Here is an 11,997-nt window from a genome sequence, read left to right as displayed (position 1 = left end):
AAACAATAAATGTAACATTGGTGCATATTTTTAGGTACACAATGTAAACCTGATTACTTGTTATTAGAGATCAGGAGTGTGATTGTGAGGAGGAAAACTTTTTTAATTTTCATGTCATAAAGTGAACCTTCAGAGTTGAACGCTGAATCAGTCTTATCATGAGACTACACACATTTTAATCACACTTAGTCCACTTTTATTAATCTCTCAATGTGCAAAAACAGAATCTTCATCTTTCTTTCCAAACATACAAAAAGAAACACTTTTCATGAAGCACGCCACCAAACACACTTACCGTACTTACATTTACTTCTTTCCACTTACCACTACACCTTTGTGTGTGTGCCTTTTCACCACAAGCCTTCAGTACTGTACAGTGAAAATATGGCTAGGATTGTTAGCATAATTACTTGGACACACAATGTGACGAATCTAAGGCACTAGAAGTCATAGACTACGGTCCGCATATTCTGCTGAAGCACACTTAAATCTAGGACGACGAGGGTAAAGACAAAATATTCACAACAGGCTTTTCTGTTCGGCAAATACATGTGACATAAGAGACATCACATGGAAATACAAAACGGGAGCACATGATTAATCTCTTCTGTCTTAGCCAAAATATAGGAGCACATGTATGCAGTCTTTGTATTAAGATCATCACAGTTCTGCGTATAAAGAGCCTTGTCTTGATTTACCCATATAAAATGTAAATATAGGCACAATTATGTCCGGTTTTGGCTAATCTCCAGTCAAGATCCGTGTCCAGCCAAGCCTGAGAAGGGGACACAGGTGGCATCCAGCAGTGGAAGTCACAGCACCTGTTTAAACATCTGGACCATCACGGCCGATATGTTTTGATAACATCTTTGATGGCCCTCCTGCATATCGGACAGCACGCGTTGATCTGTCTCTTCAGCTTCAGGCCGCAGTCGTTGCACAGACACATGTGTCCGCAGGTGTAGATGACAGTGTCCACCTCCTGGTCGAAGCAAATGGTGCATTCTCCGTTTTTTCCAGCAGGGGGCAGCTCCGAGGCGGTGAGAGTGGGAGAGACGGGAGGACTGAGGGGGGAGCTGGGAGCCGTCACTGGAGGAGAGAGGAGATGTGTGAGGGTTCGGGCCATGGATGCACACACATGGATTACTGACCCTCTCAGATCCTCAATACTGATGTTTTATTTTTCTATATTTATTCATTGTTTGTGATAAGAAGTGTAATATAATCAGGCTGCATTAGTTATTTTCACAACATCTAAAACATCCGAAAACCATCAAAAATGCACATAGCTATTTCTAAGAGCCCAAAGTGATGTCATTAAATGTCTTGTTTTGTTCAACCCACAAAATATTAAATTTGCTAAAATTTAAAAGTGAATAAACATGAAAATGTTGGGGTCGGGCTGTAGCTAATCAATTCAGCCGATTAATAAGATCATTTTATTCTTGATTGATCTGTCAATTAGTTTTTTAATTGATCGATTTGTTGTTTACTCTAGAACGTCAGGGTCAGAAAATGGGGGAAAATGTCAATTAGAGTTTCCCAAAGCCCAATATGTTGTCCTGTCATATATAACCGTCACAGAGGAGACTTTTTTTTAATCAAATTATTATCAAAAAAATCCCTCAAAGCAATCAAATGATTATCAGAATTTCAATGAATAATAAATTATCTGAAAGGTCCAATTTGTAAGAAACGTTGATTTTGAGTCTCATTCCAAATTCGTCAAAAACTGACGGCGTGGGATGGAGGCTGATCTGACTACAGTCCCAAAGCGACAAGTTGGGAACGAGACTCAAAGATAAACCTTTCTTACAAATAGGACTTTTAATAGTTGACAGCTAATTGATTAGTTGCTGCTGCTCTTCATGGAGGTCTTGTATAAAAAAAACAATGTATAAATGTCATGTAAGAAAGGGAAGCAACATTTTTTCCCCATGGCTACAGTGGCCGCACCTCTTAACCATACAAGTCTTCCTGCTGTGACCTTGTGAGGGTTTCTACATGCGCTGTAGCATCAGACATGCTGTCAACATGCGGTAACCTACCCAGAGACGATTCAGATGCAGAGGAGGATCTGTTGACACTGAAGGCCAGGTCTGAGTCACTGTCATCTGGACTGCTGCTCTGAGAAGTGCTGGGGGATGTGGAGGGAGGACTGGACTGCAGTGTTCCTGTCACACAGAGATAAATACACATGCACAAACCCAGATAATTAGACTTCATGTAGAGCCTTTTCAGGTGGCATTCAGAGAACAAGTATAACTTAGTTGGTATCTTTTCCATACAATATCCTTGAACTGTTTGAGTGTACACTGAACGGCCCTAAGCAGTCAGATTAGATGTGCATATTTGTGTCACTTGATTTTCTTTGAGTTGTTTCTCTTTGAGCATAATATTGTTGGATCAGAAACAGTTGCATAAGGGGTCTGAGCTGATGGGAGTTTATGTGGGAGTAGTGGGACCAGGACAGATAGGTCACAGCTCTAAACTGAACAGACACATGCAGACATAAACTACTCAGCAGCATTCCTGTAGCCTGGGAAAAAAAAAACATTGCAATGGCTGCCGAGACTCAATAACAGACTGATGGTAATTGAAGAGTATGTGATTTTGGGGCATGTATCAGTTTGATGGTTTGGGAAATACGCTTGTTTGCATTCTTGCAGGGAGCTAAATGAGAAGCTTGTTATCACTCCCTTCTCTTCCATTAAATATGAAGCCAGTTAGCTTAGCTTAGCACAAGACTGGAAACAGCCATGTGACAAAATGGGTATTTTAAGCCAAAACTTGATGTTCTCCTATATCTATAGCTATAGTTAGCAGCAGTTAGCGGTTAACTTTGTGATATACAGCCTCGAATTCGAATTCGAAAGGTGGCCATTTCTTACATATTGCACCTTTAACCAACCATCCCTTGAGAATATCATTGACTTCATAAGACTTCATAATAATGTTTTGGTGATCTCGCCTCTGTGTCACACTTAGCTTACCCAGTATCCTGAGTCTGTTGACAGCTCCATGCAGGGTGAAAAAGGCCCACAGGACCTGAGAGGAATCCACGCAGAGCAGCCGACCACGTCCCACTCCGTTCACCCCGTGGTGCACCTCTCCGCTGGGCAGCAGACTGAAGCTGAGCACGTCTCCAGAGCAAGGCATGGGGAAGCCCCGGTGGACCACCCAATACTCTTTCCGGTCCAGGAGAACCTCTGGGTCAGCCGGCAAGTCCCCGGCTTGTAGACTAGCTGGATCGCAGGATGTTAAACCAAACAGCAGCGCCCCAAAGTAGGGCAGGCCCAGGTGGCCGACCTCCACGTACAAAGTCTCACCCACATGCAACGGCCGGTCACTGAACACCAGAGTCCGACTACTGTCCAGAAAGTGGATGCAGGCGGCTGAGCGGTCTGCGGAGAGAATTACATCGGAGCCACGGATCGGGTGAAAGTGCAAGTCATTGTCCAGTGGGGAAGGAAGGCCCCGGACCACCCTGGGGACGCTGAATCCAGTGGAGGCAGATGAGGATGGAGTGGAGGAGGAAGAGGTGGAGGAGCAGCAGGGGATGAGCTGTGTGTAGTTATTGAGCTGGAGGTTGGCCATCTTGGCAGCAGCAGCCTGGTTGTTCTCCAGTTGATTGTTGCTGTAATTGGCCGAGTCGTGGCTACTCTGGGGCAGATAGGCACTCAGACGGGCCGCACTCAGGCAGCTGGATCCCACGCTCTCAGCAAATGTGCTTTCTGTGGCGGAGAATATAGACAAACAATTACATGATTTGGACATAGTATCATATGATCTGTCTCAAGTCAGCTCAGGTCAAATCCTTTGTTCATGCTCATTTTTTTTCTTTTTCTAGAGTCTTTTTCTTCTACGATGATGCTCAGCACTGAGGGCTGAAATGCTATCTGCATGAGTTGCTGCAGCCTCTGCGTGCTTTTGTTCATATGGGCCCATTATGAGGCTGCGATTCATTTTATTATTGATTAATCTGCTGATTATTTTCTCAGTTTATTGATGTTCAATTCAATGACCTAAAGCTTAAAGTGACGTCTTTAAAGTGGCTCTTTGTAACAATTTGTAGCAATTTACATGTATTAATCTTTTTTATCGGCCGTACTGTAAAGTGAGCGTAACAAAATGAAACCTTCCTGTCTCTCCCAGTTGCCTATACAAGCTTGTGGACGATTTGTTCTTTAATGCAGCTCGACTGTGGATTTCTCTGTGAAGGACTTGGGTCGGACTGTCAGTGATGTCCAAAGGATGTTAATTTATGCACGTTCCGCTCCGCTAACAGTGAGCAACAGTATCTAGCGTTAGTTTAGAAATGTAGTCCACTAACATAAACTAATGACTGGATTCCAGCACAGCGCAGAAGATCCACCGAGCCCCTTTAAATGTTTTGTCTTATCCAACAAACAGTCCCAACCCCAAAGATATTCAGTTTACTGTCATGGATGACTAAGAGAACTCACAAATATGTGGCATTTTTGCTTGAAAAAGTTTTAAACAATTGATGATTAATCATAGTGGTTGCCACTTAATTTTCTTTTGATCAATGAATTGATTAATTGACTAAGTGTTGCAGCTCTGGCACGTTAGCATCTGAAATAAATTATTTCATTTTTGCACGCAAGACAATAATAAGAAAAATGTTGACTCTTGAAATTTATGGCATGACATTTCTAGAGATTGTTGCACATATTTTGATTAAATACATATTTACTGTTTATCCACTATTACTGTGATATTAATACTTTTCTCCTCTTGTGACTGACAGCAAGCTGATTATTAATACAAGATAAAACATGTCTTTCACACAGTGAGCCACTTTTCACTGTCAAGGTAGAGGATAAGTGTGTTCTTGTGGTGTTGAAATAATCGGGGAAAAACACCCCGGTGAAGTGGGAACATCATGTGATGCTGACATATGGCGGACGAAGGTAAACATTGATTTGATGGTTGATGAAGTCATGTTTTGCATATCAAGTTTTGGTTCACATGTAATCTGTAATATGGTATTTTTGGGGGGTATTTCTATCTAAGCGATAAAATGCAACTTTCTTTTTTTTCCATGGTGCTCCCACATTCCAACTTGACATACATGACAACATCCCGAGTGCAGAAGAACGACTGCCCTACTAGGGACATGGGACCATCTGAGGAGCATCCTGAATGCAGCATAGCCATATATGCTGAGATCCCTTTGTATGCTTCTCTTGCTCTGATGTTTGAGTGCAAATAAGCAGTTTATTTACCCGCAGTTTATTTAACAGTCACCAGTATATTTACCCCCTATTTCACTTCCATTCCTCATGAACGTGAGCTCTCTGAACTGCCACGCTTCATGCACGGAGTTCGTAGTAGAGTTGAATTTCTCGATGTATGAGGGGCTGATATAAACAAGTCTGGCGTTCGTGGCCCCCCTTTGACTTATGATGCATTCCTTTATTACTATTTCTAGTGATGCTGGAGCAGTTGAGTGCACTGGCCCCTCACCAAAGCTCCTGGGATCTGCCGCATTGACCAAACATGGCCATAGCTCCTGTCAGACTGAAGATAAACACACCCAGTGAGTACGAGAGGGAACCACTGGGGAGAGCGTGATGGAGGAGGGAGAAAGTGACAAAGCGCGAGAAAGTGACAGTAACAGAGCCTTAAAGGAGAGGCAGGGAGAGCGGTTAGGGATGAATTGAGACCTGTGCTCCAGATCCTGTTTATCTCGGTATGTTATGCTTCTGGTTTTCTAGACACTCGCAGATAGTGGATCATTGAGTCATTGAGCCGGCCCAGACACTTCTACCTACTCCTCCCACTACACCGGCCTCCGCTGCTGTAGAGCTTCATTGCACAGCTGCTCTCTGAACTCTCAGGAAGCTGCTTAAATTAGCTGTGAATGTGTTGACATTATAAAAATAAGTTGGTGAGGTTTCAGGGATGTCAAAGCCACGGTCAGAATACACGGCCTCCAGTCGGAAAATAGCCATTACTTTATACTTTATTGGATGTATATAAATTCTGGACTGTGTGCAGACTCGTGACCAGCCAGTTGTGAAATGCGTTCCTCTCACTTCCCTTTTGAATATGAGTCAGCTTCTGCTTGCCTCTCTTGGCTGTAATCATAAAAAAAACAACAACGTAATAAAATGCTTACCAAGCATTGTGACCTCCTGAGTGATGCCATAGATATCTATGATGGCCCAGAGTGGACAGCCGATGCTGAGCCCACAGTGGAAGAGGATTGGCTCTCCATCATTGATGCTGTAGAAAACTCTTCCATGGCGGTCGGCCCAGAATGACAACACGTTGTCCTTCAGGGCCAGCCTCTCGGGTAGAGCTTTGGCCCAGTAGCCAGGCCGTGTCACCAGGTCTGGGCAGGCGTACTTGGGGATGTCCGTGGTGAGCAGCTCGCTGGGGTCCAAACTGGTGAAACCGAAGCGTAGAGCTCCACTCCAGCCAGTGTGCACGCCACTCAGGCGTAGGCGCACCTGAAGAAAAGGCATGAATTAAAACGGTTTATCTGTTAGATGTCTAGCTGTTAAAAAGAGAGTTGAAAACAAACCTTCTCGTAGAGGTGGACAGGCCTGTGGCTGAACGTGATGCCGTTACAGAAGCTGTTCTTGCGTGTGGCGCGGCGAAGCTGCCCATCCAGCCTGATGTTCTTGCCTTTGGCGTGGGGGTGAAAGCGGGGTGACTCCACGCTGACGCTGACCGGTGGGGCGGACGTTCTTCTCTCCACACCTGCCCCATTGTTAGGTAGGGTGTAGTACTGCCTGTTGGCCACAGGGCGTGGTTGCAGAGTCGCATCTGCGGGCAGAAGAATATCAGACGGACTTCGTTGATTTAACCTGATCGAACAGTGTGGTATGGGAAGAGCAGGGATGCCTTTGTGTGAGGTCAAGACAGTAATGTTAGTGACACCAGCTGTTGGAAAAAGAGGCGTACATATCAGCACACAATAACTCGTCTGCAAGCGGTCCGTGGCAGTTGGTTTAGAGGGCAGAGGCCAGTTATGTAAAGGAGCCCACAGTCTCACACACTTCCTTTCCCACACTGACACTCTGAAGGCTCTCCGCTCCTCTCGACAAGTACATTAAATATACTCTTTTAGCATGTAACCCACATTTACAGTATAAAAAGGCAAACTGTCCCAAATCAGTCCCCCTGCCACATCCGTATGGGACGTTTATATCACAGAAATAAAACGAGGTATATTTAGACAACACCCCTGTGCATATATCACTGAGAAACATAAAAAGGACATCTGGCTAATGTAAAATCAACACATTTGAGCAGTGCTAATATTAGTTGCATCACGGGGAGAGAGAAAACACAACAAAAACGATATTAAAAAAAATCCACAGAAAGCCGACAACAGACGCGATAAGTCTTCCTCTTATTTATGGGCTACACACCCTTGGCCTACAGCATAAACAAACCCTGAATAGCCCCTTTCATTCCTCCACAGTTATCTTCAGAAGTGGAGAATGAATCACACAGTGCCGCCTAGTCAGTAAAGAAGTATCCAAATAAAAGGATTAATTTTTGATCTCATCTCCACAGGAGTCAATGTCCTACTTGGGAATGTATTCATGATTATCAAACAACAAATTAGCGAGGATAAGAAACTGAAATTGTTTGGGTTTAATGGTGAATAAAATGAAAGCTGCTGTGTAAAAGTGTTTATGGTATAGACTGGCTGAGATCCAATATTCAAAGGGAGGTGGTGTGTCTACTCTCCTCCAGGGCCACAGAGTGATTATATTTCCGTTTAATTCACTGTGAGCTGGTGTAAAGACAATAACTCAGTGAAATGTTCCACAGTACATTTCCTAAATGAGACATTATCACTGATTATATTCTAAACTGTGAAGCAGCAGCAAGAACATCTGTAACATCTCAAATGATGTGCGGCTGCCCCCTTTCCAATTCAGGAATTCAGCTTATGAGGTATTAAAATATACTTTGGTAGAAGTTTATTTAGAAAAACATGTTGAGGGTTAGCCTATAGGTCTGAGGCTCAACCGCCTCGCTGACAGAGCGACGCTCCGGGACTCTGCAGTTAAACGGCCTACGATGAAGACTGATATAGACACTAGCCATTATTAGATGAAAGGCATAGCACAACGGGTCATACGGAGACAGCGTACTGTCAGTGTTAGCCCCAGTTCGTGCCTCTAGTGTATTAACATTGCATTCGAGCCACAGAGCGAAGCATTTGGTTTCATGAAAAGTAAATGCCCAGCAATCACTGAAAATCCCATTTCCCAGTCATTTATGAATACTTACCTCCTTAAAAACTCTTATAACCATCTGGACCAAAAACATTTTAACCTGCAGCACGACGAAGAAAGATTTTCAAACTGTTTCCCAACTTTCAGCTTGGGAAACCGTTTTCTGATCCTGATAAGGATGGTAAACTTTGCTTATGTATACAATGTGAACCTAACTTAAATATACCCTGTGCAGATTTTCGCCTCTAGCAGCACTATGGGGGCAGTTTTTATATGAGTGGGTCATCAGTTTTTAATTTGTCTTGCGAACGCACAAAAGAAGTGGATGTAGCCAGCATGACATCACCGATTGGTTTGTAGACTACCGTTATGAAACCTCTGATTCAACATTTTTGCCTTCAGCATCTTGGTTTTTTGGAACAAGACGTGACCATATTTGGACGGGAGGGTTGAGCTCGGGAGGAGTGAGAGGTGGATACTGCTGATGTGACTGCACCTCACTCCTGGCTTTGCCATGGTAGCAACTTGTCAGTCACTAGCCATGCTCTAAAGCGCACACCCTGCTTCATCATCTATCTCACTCTAAATGTGATCATGATTTACAAAATGAACATCACGCTGTATTGAAGAAGACTTGAAACTAGCCATTGAGACCATAAACTCTCCTGAGGTAATCAATCAAGTGAGAAGTAGGGTCATTTTCTCATAGACCTCTATGCAGTCTGACTTCTTTTTGAAGCCGGTGGAGTGGCCCCCTGCTGGCCATTAAAACCTATTCAGGTTAAAGGCACTCCCGTGTTGGTTTCACAAACAAGGCAGGTGACAAAAATGAACTCTGCGAGTATTTTATAAGGAAGAAAATACATTCTACAAGTTTGTTAGACCTCGAGGAAACAACTTTAAAGACACTTTCTATCTCTATATTTGTCTATATTGATTGCTTTCTCTTCAAAATAAAAAAACAATCCTTTAATATTCTGCCTCAGTTGCACAAAAGAACGAGGACTTACGTCATTTCCAGTTTCCTGGATAGGAAAATTACTCATAGCTTTATAAACTGGTTAAACATCGTTTTTATGGAGCAGCGGCGGAAATACCAGATGGTTAAAAGAGTGTTGGGAGATTTTTGGAAATACCTCCAGAACAGTGGTAAGTGTTGTTTAATGACCTTTTAGGGTTCTTCAGAGATTAGCGGGTGTTTAGTTAATGCTAAATTGTACGCCTAACTTGACTCAAAGGTAACTTCAATGCATGCCTGACACGGGCTTTTCGGTCCATGTCATGACTGTATTTTCCTCATCATGAGGCCCGGGGGTTGATGCAACTATTGACACCCTGTATGTGTGTGTTTCCTAAAAGCATCATGTATCATCAAGCAATTATGTGATCTTGTGTTGTCAGTTTTAGCTTGATGCACCCCTAAATCACGAGACCAGCGAAAGGCAGGAGAGAGCTCGAAATGCATGTCCAGATTTAGGACTGTAAAGGGATGAGACAGGCTGAAAATACAGTGGGAGAGGTCACGTAAAGGAACAGGCATCACCACATAACCATCTCTGGTCATCTGCCTGAACCAGGATGATCAGAGATGGTTATCATGCACAGCTCAGTCACAGTACGTCTCTGCTCCCACTGAGAAACCATCAGCTAACGGGTATGGTGTCTTTCTCCTAGTGAAAGAGAAAAGCACAAATAAATAAAAATCATAAGACTCCACAAGACGCGCTGACGTGCCAAGAGAAGCTTTTTAAAATGTAAAACTGATTATGCGCATTCGTCAGAGTTATCTTTGGCCACAAGATGATCAGGCTCTTTATTCTCTCATATCTCAAGGCTGTGTGTGTTCATCATAACTCATTCACCGAGCAAAACATGATTCTCTGCGGATCTTGAAGGAATTTCAGCCCCTGCTTCCGAAGCCGAACACCTCACTTGATCCTACAGACCTTGACAACACAGATATCCTCTTAATTCTAATGGAAATCATACTGTGCAAGCAATAGGACCCGAGCTGCTCCTGCTCGTCTGTGACTAACTGTTCTCAGTCCAAACCCTGCGTCAGCTGGCTCCGGTGGCAGCAACCACATCGTTTAGCCACTGAGTGGGTCTGTTGGGGGCGTGGGAGTGTGACAGACATTAAATCAAAGTGATATGGGGAACTGATTATCAAGTAATGTGCTCGAGGTGTCATGACAAAGTGGTTCGGAAAGTGATCGTCTGAGAGCTTGTGATGACAGCTTTATGCAAAGACATCAAGTGTCTTACAGGAATAATTTACTGGCAATCACTTGAGATCGAAATTTATATAAGACAGCGTTGATACCTCTGATAACTACAGAGTGTTGCCAGGCCATATAGTTGTATATTTGGGACAGTGTGGTCCTATTTTTTAAGTGCTTGTCTGGCTTCTACTGGATATTAAGACAGTTATGAATGTTTTTCTTATTCTAGTTTATTATTACGCTCTTATTTGATGTTTTATTGTTATTCTATCTGTCTATCTATCTATCTATCTATCTATATCGTTCCTGTCTGAAATATATACCAAGTGGGACAAAAGGGGAAACCAGGAGGCAGTAAATGAAGACAAAACAACGTGCACCACAGTATGGTGGCACTCAAAAAGCAGATACTGATTAAGCCATTTCATGCACAATGCGGTCATTTGGAGTAATTTGGAAATTGGGATGCAATGGAGGAGTGAGGGTTTTATTGCTGAAACAATAATAACTCTCAGACTAAACTCGTGTGATTATTAGGATGATGGGATCTTTGGGAACAGTTGAGCCTTTCTGAAAATATGAATAACTTCAGTTTGTGATATGATGATCATCCACGCGTCGTACTGTCGCCCTTCATTCCTCCCCTCCCCACCCTTTGCGTTGAATATAAGGCTACATCACTGATTATAACACCGGGTATAGGCAGACAGTGCGTGTACAGAGAGGAGCGCTCGCTCGCTCCTCGCTCCCTGGGAATCACGCTCAGCTCCCCCGTGATGAGAAGGAGCGCGTCTCTACGCAAGTGGAGGAATCAGGACTAGCCATGTGTATCTGTGGCTATCGCTGTTCCCACACGCATACACACACACACACGCACATACATTACGTTACCTCGTGAATGACACATGAACGGCAAGCCTCACCTATTAAAGGTTTAGGTGTGGTATTCCCCATAATATCCAGAAATTCCTCGCACCGGCGGCTCACAAGTTAATTCCGATTGCAGTATTTCTCTGTCCATCCGTGTGCCCTCGGTCTGATGGGTATCTGCCTGGAACCAGTTCGATCTGAGGATCGGCGCCTTGAAACCTCCACACTGAAGCATGGACACACGCTCCTCTCCTCTAATGTCAACCCCGAGCCGCTGCGACAGGCAGACACCTCCAACTGGCGCACAGCAGCCCCCTCCTTTCTCTAGTACGGGCTCCCCTCTGCACGACTTTAAAGACACAGTAAGCGAGAGATCCCCCTCCACCCCCACCCCCCCTCAAGAGCATCACAGAGCCTCTGAATAATTCATTTAATTATTCACTCAAAGCCTCTGATGAAGCCTAATGACTGTGTAGCCTATAGGGCGAGCATGGCGCTTGCAGCTGGGTGTGTGATCCACGGGAAGGCATGTTTGCCATTTGCACACAGAGGAGGTCAGGGAAGACAAAACTTGTGATAACATTTAAAGATGATTTGCAAGATCTTTTGAGCTTCTCCCTGAAGGGGTTAAACTGATCTGATCACAGGGGAAAGAGATTCACAAGATTCTTGATCCCCCC

At 43.9% G+C, this 11,997-nt stretch overlaps 1 protein-coding gene across 1 annotated transcript; it reads right to left on the bottom strand.

Moving 5' to 3' along the window:
- Positions 1-179: 179 nt before the first annotated feature.
- neurl1b (neuralized E3 ubiquitin protein ligase 1B) lies at positions 180-11,613 on the bottom strand. Its single transcript, XM_084352788.1, has 6 exons — positions 11,371-11,613; positions 6,554-6,798; positions 6,146-6,479; positions 2,994-3,734; positions 2,049-2,174; positions 180-1,089 (listed from the first exon to the last, which is right to left on the bottom strand). The coding sequence occupies exons 1-6, from the start codon at positions 11,399-11,401 to the stop codon at positions 842-844; spliced, it is 1,725 nt and encodes a 574-aa protein (XP_084208914.1). The 5' UTR covers positions 11,402-11,613; the 3' UTR covers positions 180-841.
- Positions 11,614-11,997: the final 384 nt, after the last annotated feature.

This window comes from Pagrus pagrus (genome assembly GCF_965226575.1).
Source record: "Pagrus pagrus genome assembly, chromosome: 5".
In the NCBI taxonomy this organism is placed as follows: Eukaryota; Metazoa; Chordata; class Actinopteri; order Spariformes; family Sparidae; genus Pagrus; species Pagrus pagrus.
This window is presented reverse-complemented; position numbering and strand designations above follow the sequence as displayed.